The 18,888-nt window shown below is 42.3% G+C and overlaps 2 protein-coding genes across 4 annotated transcripts; both read left to right on the top strand.

Annotated features, from left to right (window-relative positions):
• Positions 1–604: 604 nt before the first annotated feature.
• LOC112576492 (protein O-linked-mannose beta-1,4-N-acetylglucosaminyltransferase 2-like) lies at positions 605–5,187 on the top strand. 2 transcript variants are annotated; one of them, XM_025258963.1, is made up of 2 exons: positions 605–749; positions 1,837–5,187. In XM_025258963.1, exon 2 carries the CDS (start codon positions 1,862–1,864, stop codon positions 4,517–4,519), a length of 2,658 nt encoding a protein of 885 aa, XP_025114748.1. In that variant the 5' UTR covers positions 605–749; positions 1,837–1,861; the 3' UTR covers positions 4,520–5,187. The 2 variants fall into 2 exon arrangements, with proteins under 2 accessions (XP_025114748.1, XP_025114749.1); XM_025258964.1 differs by having other exon boundaries at positions 616–745.
• A 3,878-nt stretch (positions 5,188–9,065) lies between these two features.
• LOC112553441 (protein kinase C-like 2) lies at positions 9,066–18,522 on the top strand. Of its 2 annotated transcripts, XM_025220657.1 has the most exons (10): positions 9,070–10,274; positions 11,171–11,293; positions 11,865–12,044; positions 12,482–12,573; positions 13,358–13,420; positions 13,689–13,827; positions 14,316–14,393; positions 14,721–14,828; positions 16,201–16,345; positions 16,991–18,522. In XM_025220657.1, the coding sequence occupies exons 4-10, from the start codon at positions 12,500–12,502 to the stop codon at positions 17,158–17,160; spliced, it is 777 nt and encodes a 258-aa protein (XP_025076442.1). In that variant the 5' UTR covers positions 9,070–10,274; positions 11,171–11,293; positions 11,865–12,044; positions 12,482–12,499; the 3' UTR covers positions 17,161–18,522. The 2 variants fall into 2 exon arrangements, with proteins under 2 accessions (XP_025076443.1, XP_025076442.1); XM_025220658.1 differs by lacking the exon at positions 14,721–14,828 and having other exon boundaries at positions 9,066–10,274; positions 11,865–12,043; positions 12,481–12,573.
• Positions 18,523–18,888: the final 366 nt, after the last annotated feature.

Genomic DNA, 18,888 nt, shown 5'->3' with positions numbered 1-18,888 from the left:
GTTCACCGATCGCTTGATTATGCTAATTTGCCCACAGTTACCGAATGCGTGGGTGTACCAGGCAGCTCTAGAAACCACGGTTCGAGAGACAAAATCACCCTACCCCCCTCATGAAGGTCTTTGTTATTTTGCTGTGGGTAAATACACCGAATGGGCGAGGGTAAGCAGCGACGTGTGATGACGTCTGTTAAATATTTGGTGGTTGCCACAAAAATAATGTTTGAGAGTTAGCTGCCTGTTGGAGTCTTCAGCGACAAAAATTTAAGAAGCTGCAGTGTTTTTTTTTTTTTTTTTCTCATGGCCTTTGCGCACGTTTGATACACAGATGTAATGAGGCCAGCCCGAGTGGGCGTGTCTCCACTCAGGTATGCTGTGCAGTTGTTGCATATGGGACAGGAGATCGGCAAGCTTTTCAGTCCTAAATCAACTCAGTGTTGACAGAAATGGAGTAATGTATGTAGCAACACAGAATTGATGAATAAAGTTGACTTTTGGTCTTGAAACAACCTGTAAACACGTTCACTTTTCATTCGGCTATCGATCCATTGGCTCTCACGTGGTCGGAAGAAAATGTAAACAAGGTACTCGGCCTCTCATTGGTCAATTGTTTCCTTCCGGTTTGTATGGCCTTCACCTTGCCACGCAAATGGTTGCTGCAACTAGCTTCTTTCACTTTAGCAAATGTGTTCCAGGTTTTGCAGATACGATATGTCGAATTCTGAAAATTCGTGACTGGATTTTTGCCGTTAGTAAGTTTCTGAATATCCCTTAATGACCGTTACGACTGTAGAAGAAAGAAAAGAAATAGCAGTGACCGTTCTTGATTTAATATTTATTTCTCCCCTGCAGCTGCACAAATGCACACAGTTTCACACAACAGCAGTGCTATTGCTAATAAAACTGTAAAATTCTGTATTCATACTTGCAGTTTAGGGAAGTTTATTCTTTCACCTGCACAATTTGGAACATACCTTTTTGGGTACTTTCTATTTTAAAATACTAAATTCAAATGTACACGCTATGGCCCGTTTGTGCAGAACGTATAATTTGTTGCAAGGTAATGACTGGCAATACTGCTAACAGCTAACTTAGTTCGCAATACGATACTGCTAGGAAATCAACGTTCATTTACGTGCAAGTTAATTATCAATAAACAAACTTTTTCTTTGAATGTTTTGGGTTCTGTCGAATATGTCTTCTTAAGTAAACAGTTTAGAGGAAGGCTTTTTGAACCTTCAAGATAAGGCGTCAAATTAATCCTTTAAAAATAAAACAGAATAATATCTTCTGTAATTTGTGAAAGATAAAATATCCTCAATACATACAAAATAAAAAGATAAGTGGCTATATTGAGTTACTCTGATAAATGGATTAATTGTTGCTCTCTTTCTTTGATTAAAAATTGTGGTTTGGGGTATATTATGCATTAATTCTATCCTAAAGCTGCTAGTTTTGCATTGTTTTATGGTTACTGTGTTAAATAATTGATTTATACTGCCTTGATCTTTTTGTGCTGTATTATACCTTCTGTTTTAAAAAAAAACCTTTTACTATTACCATATTAACTGACATTCTAATTGTTACTTTACACTGTTGCTTTGGTTTGCCACTTTTAGGTATTGTTAGTTTAGTTTTAGTTTATTCATTGTTTCTCCTTGAGGAGCAAGGGCTGCATTTAAGTATTGTTATCACCCACAAACATGATAAAAAAAATTGATAAAGTATTATAATTCATTGAAGCATATCACACTAGATTTTAGGGATTTTGTTAAAATAGCTATTTAGGTACATCACTCAAAATCTCTTCTGAATAAAGAGAACTTTCTTTATTTACAGGACTACAGATGTTCTGAAATTTAAGATGCCTTCATTACATCAGTTAACTCATGTGATGTCAGTGGTGGTGATATCATTCCTTCTAAAGAAGTATATTGAAGTCAGAGTGCAGCATCAAGAGCTGAGAGCCAAGTATGAAGGGCTGGTTTCATCATGCAGAGGTGATCCTTATGCCAGACATTTCAATGACAAGAAAGATAACGTTTGCAGCTGTCCTGGATTTGATGCAAGAAGTTCTTTTCATTCCCAAACTCATGATTTGCCTAAAAACACTCAAGTGCATTACATGCAACACCAGCCTAGTACTACAAGAAGTGAACTTTACATGTCAGACAGTCAACAGTCTCGTGAACTTCTGATTGATGACTTCGGTCGGACAGCAGGGTATGTTGCAAAGGGTAGGTCCATTGAGGCACCATCCTCTGAAAGCATGACCTCCGAGAGTAGTACTGAGTGGGGTCCACAGTTACTTCCCTTAGTTCATGATGTCCCAGGAAGGCAGACTGTTGTTCAACCATCCTTTACTTCTGATGTCGAGGTTTTCTTTACAGAACTACCACAGAATGATATCACTGGACACCATTTTAATGATAAAACTGACTGGAATGATGACATCACAATGCAGTTACAGAGTTCAGACAGCACAAGTGAGTCTGTAGGCCAGGTCAGACTTTCTCCGTCCATGGATTCTTCAAACAGTCACTTGCCATCTCATTCATTTGGTCACACCTTGGAGCATGAGATGAAAAGTGGTTTTTACTTTGGATCCTCACCGCACAAAAGAGCAAACGAAAGAGAACAACTGGTGGCTGTTACAGAAGTTACAGAAGGGAATTTGGGGGGTTGGTCTGGTGTGGTGGATGAATCTGTTTCAAAAAATGAGCAAAATGACATCATGGAGGACCTTGACCAAGAGATGCAAGAAGATGAACTCAAGTTGCAGCCATTGCCTACAGTCAGTTTGTTAAAACTGTCAGAAAGAGAAATCAAGGAACTTTCTATGAAAGGCACATCCGCAGTATGTGTAGGACACACAGTTTCAGAAAGAGCATGCAACTTTAAAAATCTCTGTTTCAATACCTATTCACAAGATTTTGTCATTCTCCATAGCAACCAAAGCTCATTTGTTAATCTTCCTGCACATGATGAAAACCCAGTTCTTCTGGAGCTCAGTACTGTGGCAGGCCACAATGGCCATCACTTCTCATATGTTGATATTCCTGCAAAAGAATTAAAACAGTTTAATGTATATTTAGTACCTAACATCACTGTCATCTTCGCAAGATTTAAACCTGATAACATCATGCATGTCTTTCATGATGACATTATTCCACTCTTACACACTTTACATGGTTTAAAGCTGAAACCCGCAACAGGATCAGGGAAATTTCCAGTGGCATTATTTCTTGCAGATAAAAGTGGTGGCAACGATTTTTTAGAGTTGTATGAAGTGTTAGTTAATAAGGATGTGTTCACGATGGAGAGTCTTCAGGCTGATAAATCAGAGAGACTAGTGTGCTTTGAGGAGGCACAAGTTGGGCTTTCAAAAGCTACAGTCTGGTATCAGTATGGATTTTTCAAGCCTCAAGGCCATTTAAATACTTCCCAAGTCCTGGCAGACCATATAAGAAATGTGAGCTCACATTTTCTACACTATTTATCCAATGAGTGTGTCTTCTGTGGCATGGGAAAATATATGGTTCTCATTGTGCGAAAAGAAACACGACTTATTGTTAATGAAATGGAGCTGGTTACAGCCATCACCCAAGAGTTCCGTGTGAAGGTTATGACCGTAAGTTTAGAGACACACAGTGTAGCAGACATGATGCCAATTATTCACCACTCAATGGGAATTGTTGGCATGCATGGATCTTTGCTATCAATGGCCATATTTCTACAGCCTGGTAGCTTTTTAGTAGAGCTTTTCCCTCTAAACATCAATCCATCCAGATATGTCCCCTATAAAACACTGTGTGAAATTCCTGGCATGAATATTATATACAGGGCATGGGTAAACAAAGAACCCCATAATTCCATTTCTCATCCAGAAAGGCCTCCAGAACTTGGTGGAATTCATCATTTGCCTGTGAAAAGCCAACAAGTTATCTTAGCCCAAACAGAAGTGCCAGACCATTTGTGTTGTGAAGACCCATCTTGGCTCTACCATATTTTCCAGGACACAGTTCTTAATATTCCTCAAGTGCTTGATGTGATCAGAAGTGCAGTGCAAGAGGCAAAGAAATACATGTTGGAAAAACAAGCAAGTAGCAGAGTACTGCAGAATAACGCTGCAGAATCTCACGAAAAAGTTTACAGCAGGGATCATCGTTCCTTGTACCCGGATGCAGATGATAGAAAACAAGTGTTATCAAATTCACAGTTAGTGCCTGGACCCACTCATCATCCTTCATGCAAGTTGGAACTCTATGGAGACATGAATGCAGCCTTGACTGTCAGATGGCAACCACCTTGGAACTTGGGACTTATTCTGGGAAAGCAGATTGAATATAATATATTAGTGCAAGACAGCAACTCTGAAGAACACTTTTCTGTTAGTGTTGGGAATATGAACGAGTACAGAATTTCAGAAGGGATTAAAGCAAGGACTACATACAGAGTATGGGTGCGTTGTATATTGGATGGTGTAGAAGGACCTTATTCAAGTATGACAACATGTGATTAGACACAGGCTTCCACCAACTGTTCCTAAAATCACATAGCTTTTGTTTGTTTGTTTTTTTTGGTAATGTCACTAGCTTTTTGTAAAATACCCCAGCACTTAGTAGGGATGTCCTTTGAGTTTGTTAAATTTTAAATGGATGCTGACATTTTACAGGCTTAGAGTTGATACAGTCAAGTCTGAAATTGTTTTCTACTGTTGACCTCTACTTTGTCTCATATGTTGTAAAGTGCTTGTAGTGAGATGACTTTAACTACTTAATTTACAATAATCTTTGAGATTATTCTTTCCTATGCTGATTTTTTTTCAGCTAGCATGACAAAAGAGGTTGGGGGTGGGGGAACAGAAGAAAAGACTGAATGGGAGTCGGGTGTGTGTGTGTGTGTGTGGGTAGGGGGATGAACAGGAGAGGGTGATGCAGGTAAATGAGACGCATATGGCATCATTTGCATGACTATGCTATAACAAACACTGTCCTTCACATATGGCTAGCAGTTGCACTGGGTACCCATGAGTTTAATCTTCAGTAGCCATAAGCTTGCCTGACCTCTCCAATGTCTTTATATATATTTTGTGTATATTATATACATTATAAATGATAGATTTTAGATATGTTAACAATATTGTCTTTGTAGAAAAAGTCACAAGTGAAATGAAATGTTGACTTAGTATTGAGAAGAAACTTTTGATGTTTGGAATACATGCTGAAAGTTGAAAATCTTGCCCCCTCCCCACCCCGACCCCCCAAAAAAGTGTGAGAAGGACAGGTAACAAGAAATTTTGCTTGGATTTTCCTTTCCATATCGGCGAGCAGAGTCCAACTGTTACATCCGTAGAGTAGGATCGGTTCAGATCGGCCTTTCACCAAGTCTGACAGTGTGATGGTCATGGAAGGTTTTGAGCATGATGTTCTCTTCAAGAAGATATTAAACAGCACCGGTGATATCGGGTAGATACCGGGTAGATCCTTGACGTAAGCCTTCTGTGGTGCAAACGTTAGCTCCTATTTGTTAGCTCCAAACGTTAGCTCCTTCTTCAGTGCTAAATTTTCGCGTTAACTGCCTTAGCCCTCGTGCCAGACTCTGTCAAATGCCTTTCTAAAGTCAGTGAAGTTGTGGAAGAAGTCCCGCTGATGCTGAAGATGGTTTCTATAAGGATGCGACAATTGAAGCTCTGCTCAACTGTGCTTCTACCTGGTCTGAAGCAAGCTTTTTCTTCTGCTAGCTACTCTCTACGGTGGTGCTGCTGCGGTTCTGTGTGACCTTTAGCATGAGTTAATTTAGGTGGTTGATAGGGCTTATATTTGCAGAAAATGTGAGCTACAGATGTATATCCATGCATTCGGGAAAAGATTGAGATGCATTCACTTCGAGGATTCCAGCTTCACGATTTTCTGGTGCTAGAAGTACCCAACTGTGCTGATGTTGTTTAGCGTGGACAAGGAAAGTAATAAAGGCAAAAGATAAAACTGAGGTCTTTGCTAACTTTTTCTACTGATGACCACTCAAATTACTTCAAAACTATTTGATATCTCTCTTCTAATAAAACCTACAAACCCCATCAAAAATATATTAAATCTGCATCGTCACTCATCGTTTAAACATCCAGTCTAATAAACATCAGCATCTCCATATACAGACGCACAGGAGACGATCGATGGGTGCATGCAGTTCGTACCGAGATGACCTTTCAAGTTGCAAGTGTCATCGGGACTGATTCTAAGAGAAAGACATTTAAAAAATACCTCGGATTTTACTGGCTGACTCCAGGATGGCTTTTGTAACTGTCTGTAACCTCAATGAGGCTAATTTACCATCGATTGTCGCTTGACACCGACTTCATTGCATTGGTGTCACGTGATAGCTGCGCCTGCCACAGACAGCGATGAGTGTGTCTGTTGGAAAGAACGATGACAGGACTGCATCAGGATTTATTTATTTATGACTTCTGTGCTACTACAAGTAAACAGGTCATAGTTTGTGGCACTGAATCAGGATAATTTACATAAAAAGATATGTTCAAAAGGAGTAAAAAGAAAAATTAAAAGTAAAAGAAGGAAAATGTAAATGTACAGGAAATTCGATAATAATAATAATAATTCCAGCAGCAATTGTCGAGAGATGCGGATGACGCTAATGAGAATTGGTTTTTTCAGCCCCAAGACTCGTGGCTCTGAAAGCCATGCATTCGATTTTTGCTGTAGAATTAGTCAGCCCCTGTAGCTCTGTGGCGGCGAGCGAGAGACAAGCAAACGATAGCCATAACTACAAGTTAGTCCTGTACCAAGTATTAAAAGAACATTAATTCTTATAAACAAGTCTACACAGACAGCTCGGTATCCTGCCAAAATGTGTTTCCAAGAGGGATAGAGGGATGGATGGAAAGAAAGAAAAGTAGAGAACTGAATTGTTTCAGCCTTCACAGGCCTGAAGTGATTTACTCTTTGCCGAAGAAGTCAGAACCGGAGAAGATAAGGCGGTGATCATCATCATCCATCATCATTGCAAGACCGGTTAATAAAGTTTGGAGCAATTTGAACACGTGTATATCAGACACAAATGTTGTTATAAGCGTGAGGGCCACCTCTCAACGACACCAACTCCACGACAACAAACCACAAAAACCGTTATTACAGTTTGGAATAGCTTGAGCTATACGTGTTTCTATGTGTCTGTCATAAATAAATGTCAGTTTGCATGCATAATAATCGCAGGTAAGTTTTCTCCTCACAGAAACCCACGGTTGGCAGCTTCCCGGCATTAATTCTCTTACACATCTTCAACGCATATCTTCGAATGCAAAAATGCAAAAAATTGTAAAATGAAAAATATCAACACAAAAATAATCCATAAAGAAATCAAAACAAATTTAATTAATTGATTTAATTTTACAGATACAAAAGATTGTTTCGAGAAAGACTGTGAAGTCAGAGTGTTGACAAACAGTAACATTTAGCAGTCAACACAAACAGACGACGAAACATCGTGCTGTGTGAACACAACGTGTGTCTGAAAGTGGGTGAACACTTGTGTGGTTGTCAGTCCACTAAGTCAGACAAGAAGAGTTTGTCAACGAAAGTAAGAAAGCAAAGAAACATAAGAAGAAAGAGAAAATGGAATGAGAGAGAAAGGCCATAAGAAAGCCTTATGACATAACAGCGACGATGAAGTTTTTTTTTTTAACAGAGGCCGTTCAACACCTGTTATTGACAGACGATTGTCAGATATTTTTACTGTGGATCCACCCGGACACATGCTAGGTTCCAGCAACTGTCGGAACAACAGAGACAGCAGACGGCACAAAGAATATTTTCAGCACGGTAACATGAGAACCAATCAAGAAGAAGCAAACACCTGAGAATGAAAGAGTATCCAAGTATTGTATCGAGCGCAAGGACGGCGGGATGGAGAGGGAGTGACTATGAATGTCGAGCTCGTCATTTAAAAATGTCTTTGAAATTTATTGTTTCGTCTTCGTCTGTGACCTTTAAAGAAGAAAGTCGATCGTGCCGTTACTAAATTATGACTGGGATGAAGAAAATACGTGTTTGTGCGTGTGTGTGTTGCATGAGGATGCATGAGGAATAATAACTTTTATAAAAGACTTTGACTGATATAACCCACGTTCCTTGATCATTTGTGGCTAGACAACATGCATTTTCGTTTTAAAACAAGTGCGCATGTTTACTTGGAACAAAATTAGATTTTTTATACGAATATTTAAAAAAAATGCACAGAGTAAAAAACATGGAGAGGGGGGGGGGGATGTTTGAGAGAGCTTATGCGAAAACACACTGATCACAGATACTGGATTTTCTTTCTAAGATTATGAGATTAAACCGTCTGGAAAGTGCTAGAAAACAAAAACAAATCCTGTTCCATCTTTGAGGTCACAGTTGCTTTCCCCCTGATTGCTGTCCTCTTGATTTATGGACGGTCGTGTATGGTTGTTTCCCACGCACAACGCCCACAGTATGGCACAGCAGCATTTCCCTGTCCTCCAAGATGCGGAGGGGTTTGGGGGAAGGGTGAAGGATGAAGTAGCCAATGTTCCAACAACAGGAATAACTGACTCGGCTGAACTTGGAATTGTTACAAAAAAAAAAAAAAATGAAAAAAAAAAAAAAGAGAAAACATTGGTTTTGGGTTTTAATATGTCTAGTTGGACAAACTTTCTTTTTTCCACCTAGAAATTTATACTTTTATATCCAACAACGTGGCTATTTTTGGCGATTAAAAGTGAACACGAACGACGAGGGACGAATAAAATCGCTGATTGGAAACTGGAGGTACCGGCATGCTGCTGTAGCATCGTCTGCTGACAGTGGAGGGTGGGTTGTTGGGGCTCCTGTTACGTGCGACGGATGTGACGTGGTGAGAAGCACTGTCTCTGTATAAGAGGGCGGAGCCTAGTGGCGACAACAACATGTCAGCACGTACACCACGGACAGCACGTTCGAAGCCCGCTGCTTTCACGGCGTCGTCAGAACCTATGTGGCGTCAGTGCTGGCGTTATCTCCTGGTCCGATTCCTTCCGTCTCCCGCTGACGCACAGCAGCCGGCAAATGTATCGACTTGAGAGCAGAGACGGCGTTGGGCGGACGGCAGATGGTCGTCTTACGGCGAACAGGAGCGACAGTGCTGCACGTGCTGGTCAAGGCGTTAAACAACAGCAAAAATTGTCAAGACTGTCCAAGACTGACGACTCCTCGGTTTTGTCGCGAGATGGGTCGCGTGTAGCTGCCGCCAGGTCAAAGGTTGTAAAGGAAGGCAAGAGGGCACCGCTTGCGAGTGACCCCGGCGCCGCCTTCTTCGCTTCTGCGGCGAAGAGTGTCCAGTCCGTGTGACGTCTTCGGTCAGACCAGACGCCCCGGTCACAGACCGGAAGAAGAAAGGAATATCCTCACGTGCGCGCATGCATGTTGTTGATTTACATCAGCCCTGCATTCCAGGGACTCCGTCCTCAAGGTGTCGGAGCAGCATGGCAAAGAACAGTCGACAGACGCTATCCCAAGCCGGCTTTGATCAACGAGCATTAGGTTCAAGAAGACAGTTCTCAACGACCAGAAGTTCCGTTGCCAGCGGATTTAAAGTCGGAAAAGGGAAAGTCATCTTCCACACCGAACATTCCGTCGCTTGCAGATGTAACCAATCAAAGGTCTTCTGGTAAATCGCGTCCCTTGTCGACAGTTGGAGCAGGTCAAAGGCCACTTGTTTCCAGTATTACGACACCTGAAGTTGTAACGTGCGATGTCACCTTTCAGGTGACCAACGCCGTTGTTCCTAAGCCAGTATCGCCATCATGGAAGGACAAACATGTTCTAGAGGACAAAAGGGTAGCTTTTACTGGGATGCACAGCTACAACCCTCACAACATCTAGCCACCGTGTATCCACATGGGTCACAACAGTCCATTAAAAATGATCTTGAACTCCAAGACAACAGGGAGACCGACGATTTCAACTTAACACAAAAAAATTTCTCGACTTCAGAGACGAATGTTCTCTGCAGCGAATTTACCCTAAAGCTTGAACAAGGGACAGTTCCTGCTTCCCACAAGATGGTAGTCGAGGAGAGGGGTACAAAGGACAAATACGAAGGTACTGAGAGTAGAGGTAAGGAGCACAGAGGTACGAAAGAGGACGAGGCCGTGACGAGGGGAAGGCAGATTTTCCAGAGACTTGGGCCCAGCTTCCCTCTGCTTGACTCCAGAGAAAGCCGCTGGCTACCCGTGGCTAACGTGGAGTTCTGTCATTCATGTAAGTACAAAGTCAGACATAGGATTCTAACTAGACCTCTACCTATCCTTGTACACCCACTACACAGAATTAACTTTGAAGAGTGGGAAATAGAAGTCTGAAAGTGGAGAAGTGAATTGGTCATGGTCTACTTATCTTCCCTTTATCATGCTTACCTCCCTTCCACCCCTTTCTATTACTGTTCCTCCATTTATCGTTAACACATTTACATGTTTACACTCTGTGCTGTTGTGAATGACGACGGGGACTAACAGCAGGAATCGCTAAATTACACCACACGTGATCTCCATGGTAACGCATCAAGGTTTTCAAAACAACCTTCAGTATTAAGTAAGTGGTACAGAATACCCTTGTCCAGAAATAAAAATTTTCCGTAGATTGCTAGCTCTTCAATTCAGAGACCTACAGAACTCTGACAACAGACCACACTGAATCGACTTTGTGACCTTCTCCCCAACGAACGCACAAAGAAACCGATCTGACATTAGACAGAGGAGGCAGACAATATGGGAGGAAGATGATTTGGTGTTCTACGAGCCAGCAATTGAGGCTATATCATGGCCAGCCTTGTAAACAAATGCCACACACAAAGAACAGTTTGCCCGAGACGAGAACTGAATCCGGAAGAGCCAATCCTCAATGTATTGGGGGATGGGACAATAGAAAGCTGTTGATAAAAACAAAATGCCGAAGAGAAGGAAATCGTTTAGCACAACAATAAAGAAGAGTGTGTATGTGAGTATGAGCTGAGACATTTGACATACTGTATAGGTTAAGACTTCAGACATGATGTATAACTGTTGTATACGAGTTTAGGCTCACCCATGAAGCAGTCCATGCTAAGTTACACTAAGCTTAACTGACGTTTGCATGCGTCCGTGTGTGTGTCCTGACAGCCAGACCAGCCAGATCTGCAGCCAACGGCCCAGCAAAGGCTAGCTGCAGCACAGGACCCCAGCTATATCCTCCATCTCGTACTTCACGTGGAGGATCTCATCGGACAAGGCCAATACGGCAAGGTGAGAGTGTCGCTATGGCAGGTGCTTGTTGTCTTCTGTGACTTGTGGCCGGGAATGTTTGGGTAACTGGACACTCGGGTATGGTCTGCGCAAGGGCTGGTATTGCACGTGCACAAAAAAAAAATCCCCCAAAAAAACCCCACAACACACACACACACGCACGCAAAAACAAAGAAGAATTACAGCGTCAACTTTTTGTCCCCAATAATCAGCTCTTCCCATCCTTAATTATGGATCATACAGTGTCTTTATGTCGCCTTTGCCCCAATGTCTGTGTTCGGTGAATGGTTGCGAGATAACGAGTTGGGTGTAGAAGAAGATTTGTGAGACGAGACGCAGACGAGTTGTTTTTCGGTAAGGATTGGACAACAATGCACATGCACGTGGCCATCGGACCCAAGATCTCCGGGGAGACAGATGGAGAACATTCACGAACGTACACCAAGATGCTCGCACTATTTACATGTGCTCGGGGTTTTTCATGTAAATGCTTGCACACATTCACACACACACACATACATACACGCAAGTTATAAAGCACATTTCTATGTGTATGTGTGTTTATTTGAAGGTCTATGATGCTACTCTAAGAAATTCAACATGTAAAACTGGACAACGGCGATTCGCTTTAAAGAAAATAACAAAACGCGGCGAGGAAACCAAAGTCCATGCTCTGGCCGAGCAGCGGGCCTTGGCCACCGGCCTTTCGTGTCCCTTCATCATTCAACTTGTCTCATGCTTCCAGACCAAGGTACCAGACATGTAACTAGGTTACTGTGTCTGCTCGATTGTGTACATTTGTTTGTATGTCTGAATTTGTTCATGTTTGCTTTATGTGTGAGTTGACAATGAATGTGAGTGGTACGGTTGTGTGAGGAGGGGAGATCAGTTTTGTATTGACCATTCTAAAACCATTTAATGTGGTTTAAAAGCATATTTCAGTTATCTTTGTTGCTTTCGGGAAACTCATTTTGTTAAACCTTGAGGAAGCAAAGAAACTCGTCATCCTTTGTCTGTGTGACTGTCCATCTGGTCGCACAACTAAAACAATTCCTTAATAGGTGTAAAGCTTTGTCGTCCAGTTATTGCCAGTAAATGTCAAATGTAAGAGTGATACCATTGACTAGCAATATAATCTTTTGTGTAAAGTCTTCAGTTTTATTTTATTCTATGTTCTCATTTCACTCGCTAGCTTTCTTCCTACTGATGGAGCTGGCTGAAGGAGGACGACTGACAGACCTTCTGACCCGCTTTGGACGACTTCCGGAGGTCAACGTCCGGTACGTCAGTATGTGTTTCACAACCAATGGCACGAGTCGGGAAGCTGATTGAATGGAAATAAGATGGATGGATGCGTGAATTGAAGAGAAAACGACTTCCCTCACCCTACCCTCCAGGGGAAAAACCCCCATTGTTGTTCTTATATCAAAGTCTAACGACTGCTCTCCGTAAAGACGGATACAAGTCATAATTTTCTTTCCTAAACATTTGTTCCCTGAGAATTACATATCAGGTCTATTAACAATGCCAAGTGGCATTGCACGAGGACATGTCTTAATGATGGCAATCACCAGTGACACACTTGCAGTTCCATTGCATGCACTGGGAGGCATACACCTAGGTACAGTGTGCCATTCATCTTTCACATTTCAACTGCATGAGTTTTAAAGGCTAACCTTCCAGCTAATGTGATCCATCAAAGCTGTCTCTGACTGGTCAATAATAACAAGTACTCATTACTGTTTCTTGAAATCAGATTTCCTATTTATAGCTCCACGTGGGACAGTCGCTTTTAATAACAAGGTGGGTGTTTGGTTAGCTAGGAAATGGCATCAAAACACTACCTTAATAGATAACATAAACATTGCAGATGTTTATTCTAAATAAAGAATTGAGCAGTTTTGATCGTCTGAAAAAGAAAGAGGATAAAAAACGGTCCTAAATTATTGAAGGTGTCCACGCCCTCCTCCCACTCCCACACATGCGGGTAACGAGTGTCCATTTGCTTCACTTAGTCATTAAATATTTATCTTGTTCTATTATGGGATATTTTCTTCTGCACAGGTTTTATGCGGCTCAGATATTCATTGCGCTGTCTTTTCTTCACGAACAAAACATACTGCACAGGTGAGGTTTATATTTATAGTCAGCATCGCCACTGTAGGTCGAGAGAATAACGATGAAGAATGATAAAAATATGGTTGCCAAGCGACATGTCTTAATGATGGCCACCACTTTCTTGACAAACAACACACTTGCAGCTGCCACTTCGTGAAATGGTAAGAAGACGACGACGACGATGACGACGACGATGATGATGACGACGACGATGTGAAGCAATCAGTTTTACTACAGCTTTGTTCAACGGTTTATTTGTGGTATATCTCACTTACAGAGATCTGAAACTGGACAATGTGCTGCTGGACGGGGCAGGATTCATCCGCCTCTGTGATTTCGGCCTCAGCGTGGACGGTTTCCAAGACGACGGCCTAGTCAATAGTCCCTGCGGCACGTTTGTGTACGTTGCCCCCGAGGTATGCTGTATGTTGCTCCGGAGGTACGCTGTAGGTACTTTGTTCATGTGGCTCCATTTGTTCTGTCGACAAACAGCCACCCCTCCCCTTTATGCCGGGGGATGGTGGTGGTGGTGGCTTGTCTAGCTCCGATCAACAGTACTTGAATCCTTTGATCTTTTCTATGATGAGTAGGCTGGCTAGAAACTCCCTATGAGGGCAATGATGACAGTAGATGCACGTGTGTGTGTGTGCTTGAGAGAGAGAGAGAACTACTAGTGGAGACCTTATTTGTGAATATTTTAGCCTGTTTCATTTATATTGACATAATCTTGATCATGTATCCCTAGTCAAGCCGTACGGACTAGGTAGCATTTGCTGGTCAAAGCCTTTAATTAACGGCTATTTCGGCGAGATGCAAATGTTTGTATGCTTAACCGGGGGTTGGGGAGGCGATAACATATCATGTAGTAAATGTGCTTTGGTGTTTTTATTTTAACTATTTTCAGGTCTTTCGAAATTCATATGGCAAGGCCGCCGACTGGTGGTCTTATGGCGTACTCCTGTACCTTATGGCTACCGGAAGAGTAGGTATCCTATGTATATTCTTTCATGCGGTTGTGAAAGAAGTGAAACTTTATATAAATATTCATAAATACGTATATGTTAAATGGCTCAACTGTGCTTCTAACCTTTCTACTCACCCACCCCACCTACACGCACGCACAAACTCTCAGTTCCTTACTAGTTCTAGAAATGTGAAGTCCCCCGCCCTCACTCCCACACTCTATCACTTGGGAGTTGAAGACATTAATTTGTTTCTTTGCTTTTTTCGCTGCGTGATGTCTTGTTTTTCAGCTACTGCCATTTTGCAGATGCCATACCTTCTTAGTCATATCCTCACTGCTTTGCAGCTTCCATTCGGCGGCAAGAACATAAAGGAACTCTTTGTTGCCATCACTCGGAGGGAGCCGTTCTACGACAGTTTCCTCAGCTCAGCTCTCGTGTCCCTTCTGAAAAGAGTAAATGTTGACAGCATCACCTGCTAAATCTTTAGCACTCTTTTTCTTGTTTTATTCCTTCCTTCTTTATTTGATTGACTGACTGATTGATTTTCTCGAAACGTAAAAAGCTACTGGGTTTTTTTTTCTTATTCACGGATGGCTCTGAGTTTTTATTTTCTCAGTAGCACTTTTATTCTTTGAGTTTAGCTGTGATATCTATTAGCTGTGCGTTATCTTCATCATCATCAACAACATCGTTGTCACAATTTTCATTATTTGCTCGTCCTCTTGCACGTGCCTGCATGTTTGATACTCTTTCTTCCTCTCTTGTTCGTGTGTTTTCTTGCTCTCATTTCTTTTTCTCTGTCCCTTTTCGACTTCCAGTCCAGTCCTTTTTATTTTCCTGCTTCTTCCTAACATCACACACAATTCATCGATCCTGGGGGAATCACTCCGAGGATGTTCACAAAAAAAGGTAACTAAAAAGAAACAAAAAAACTAAGGTAAAGGTAATAACCTAACCTTTTTCGGTTGTTGGAGAGGGCAGTGTTCGAGATCCCACTTTTCTCTAGGCCAGCTTTTTGTGGGGATTGCGTTTGAATACCTTCTCATTCCCGACAGGTGGGCTGGCGAAGGGAAGTTCGCTGTACCTCTTGGGTACCGAGGCATGCGCGCCTTTGCTTCCACTTCCTCAGAAAATGTTTAAAGACCTTTCTTAATTGATTACAGTACCACTTGTCAAACCTCTGTAGTGCCTTAAATCCCACTGTAATGGCGAATGTATTGCCAGTGTATTGTCAAAAAAGCTCGAACTTAGTATGCTGGCGGATGTTCTAAAGTCCCTAACGTTGGTTCGCAAACCATCGGGCTCCCTTGACCTTTACCTAGACCTTTGGTCGAACGTTCGACGGCCTTTGCCCCTTCTTACGGCCTTCACGATTCGTCCCGAAGCAGGGATCGAGGGACGACTAGGTGCAGTCTTGATTTATATGGAGTCTGTAGAACCAGGGATGTAGACCATGTTTTAAAAAAAATTGTCTAAATTGACGTCAGTTCCGGTATCAGCAGGAAGCCCTCATGCAGCTCTAACTTTACAGCAGTTTGCCGTGGTTAACCCTCCATCCGTGTAAGGGGCCAGAGAATGAAACATCGAAACATCGTCATTGTCATCATTATGATTATGACATCTAATCATTGCATATAGTCGTTGTCTTTCTCCCAACGCCCGGATGTCAACAGTTAACTGTCCAATGTTTATTATTACTAATTGTGGAATTTTATGTTTTGTTTTTGCTGCTTTCTTGTATAGTGTTGCTGTTGTCCTCGATGGTCAGGCACCAGTGTAACATCAAAATCATTCAATTCAATTCATTCAATTCTCTTTCTTCAGCTTTTAAGCAAGTCTGCGCGCGATCGTCCCGGGTACAAGTCTTCCGGTGATAAGCGCCCCCTCGCGGCCGATCCTTTCTTCGCTGGCGTTGATTGGCTCCGTCTGCAGACTCACTCCATGACGCCTCCCCCGCTGCCCAAACGCCGTACGTTGAAATAATATTATCAGCTTAGAACATACTTCTTGACATACTTCATGATACCAGTGGTCATGGGTCCTACAGGTTTTCTTCTGATTAATTTGAACTATTATCACTGTCCCTGTGTCTTACTAAGCAATTTTCCCGGAATGTTAATTATGTTGATTATGCGTTTCATATTAAGGTTTTTAGTCCCCCTCCCAAATGAACATCTAGGCAATCAATATCCACTATCCACAAAAATCGAACCATTTTAATATATTTTCGCAAAGTTGTGCGCGGCCTGAAAAAAACATTCCTGGAATGAGTTCAACTGGTTTTTTTTAAATCCCTTTTACTTGGAGTTTGTTTGTTTAATATCGGCGTGCTTCTGGGATTTTGAATATCACGGTCTGGGATGCTGTAGACTTAAACTTAAAAACCTTGTGGAGGCGTGCCTGCGCGTGTGTTAGTGAATGTGTACGCACGCACCACGCGTCTTGTACGTTTTCAAAACGGAGGGTGGGTTCTTCAGATGCAGAAAAAACAGCATCTCTGGTTGGCTTAGCTGATCGATTGTTGTATCGATTTTCCTCGGCCCTTTCACATCCCTAAGGCCTACATTAATGACTGCTTCATCCGATGCCAGCTGATCTCATTCTTTGCCCACAGGCCTGCAGACAAGTCGACCATCAGAGAACTTGTCGTCTGCTGCCTCCCACGCTTTCCTCTCCGCATCCTTCCCCGCAGCTCAGAGCCTCTCCAGTCCTTTGCAACGTGATTGGCAGTCGAAGACGACGAGGTCAGGGTCACTCAGCATGACTGGACTTCCGGCTGTTTAACTCCCTTGGAGCCTTCCCCTCAATGCTTCGCTGCAAAGTGTCTCTCGGTGATTGTGCTGGTCTGGAGTCGAACTCATTGCTTCCCACCCCGACCCAAACATGACTCATAAAGGTTCAAACCTTCGTCCTCAGAACAAGAAGTCATATGCTGAGACCTCCATGCACTGTGTCCAACCGCGTGTGCTGCTCACTCAAAGACTAGTGCTGCCAGAAGAGTTTAAGCTCGGCTTTGACGTGGATGAACGAAAATGAATTCTCTTATCATAGCGGTTACACAATTACACTTCGCATTAAATACTGCGGTAACCTAATGCCGACCATGCTGCTAATTCTTCGGTGCATGCGAAGCGTACACGTGCTTTTGACTTGATGAGGATGAATACGTGATGTTCCACACGAGCACTTGTGTGTGTGTGTGCATGCTGTATTTGTTCTCTATTGTCCTTCTTCCCTTCTGTAAAAGAAAGAAGAGAGTACTTGTTTGTGTGTGTGTGTGGTGCTGAGAGAGAAGAGAGTCTGTGCGCGTGTGTAAACACGTGCTTTGGTCACTACAACACCTAATATAGTCACCTAGAATGCATCGTCGGAAGCTTAACCTTCAGAAAATCGCTCCCCAAAGACCGAGAGGACTTTTTTGTAATGTGTCCACGTGGCTTGTCCACGCGCTCCAAGGCTGTTACTGTTCGTGAGCTACGTGGAATCCATCACGACTGCAAAGTGGTCATCACGTCAAGCAATACAGTTAAGGCAAAAAGAAAAAAAAGAAGAGAAACAAAACTCGCAGCTATAAAGTGAAGATTGGCGTGTTGGATAGACTATTTTCGTAGAGTTTTCGCATGCGCCAGACATATAAACAGGGCACGAAACAATCACACGACATTGAGAGATATTATATTCTAGATAATTTATTTGTCGAGAAAGTTGCTTCCTCCAAAGTACGATTTCGCATGATCAGGGAAAGAGATGGTGGACATGGGGAAACTCCTGATGCCTTGCCTTGCGAACACTGAACTACAGGGCGCTACCCAGACTGTTGGGTTCAACCGATTAATTTGTTTGGAAGATGCTCCTGTCAGAATATAATTTGGCATTGTGGGGAAAATAGCCATGCAGAGACCGAGAAGAGGAGTACTGAAGATAATCACTACAAATAGGTGCCATAGCTGCATTCAAAAACAGTACCTTGAAGCGCACAAAGACCCGTGTCACCCTGGGGACCAAATCAACATTGTCGACGTCTTCTGTAAATAAATGTGTTTTTATGGCACTTGGCTATCTGCTCCCCCACGGCGAAGATATTCTGCCTTTAGTTAATAAAATGAGAATTATTTGTATTTATGTTTTTGATAACACGAATTGCTATTAAACATCTGTCGCAAAGCTATAGTGTTCAGGTATTTTGAGGTGTTGAGTGCTCACGGAAGTAACTCGATCTCGAAGAATGGATGGGGGTGGTGGGGGAGCCAGCATCTGCGCAGGGGAGACAAAGCATAGACGTATCAAGCAGTGAACTCGTTTGTTTACTTTAAATAAGTTGCTTATAAGATCTATTTTGAGGTGTTATGTTCGGTTTCAAGAAACTAAATTCTTTTACGAAATCGATTACCAGCTGCTGCGAGTTTGTTACCCTGCTGAGTAGGGTAGAAGGGTGTTCGGGTATGGTTACTATTTCCCTTGCAGGAATAGGAAGAAGAGTTGATCTACAAGCTTGTACGATGGACAAAATGA

This window comes from Pomacea canaliculata, linkage group LG12 (assembly GCF_003073045.1).
Source record: "Pomacea canaliculata isolate SZHN2017 linkage group LG12, ASM307304v1, whole genome shotgun sequence".
In the NCBI taxonomy this organism is placed as follows: Eukaryota; Metazoa; Mollusca; class Gastropoda; order Architaenioglossa; family Ampullariidae; genus Pomacea; species Pomacea canaliculata.
The sequence above is the reverse complement of the archived record's forward strand: the minus strand, read 5'-3'. Positions and strand labels throughout refer to the sequence as shown.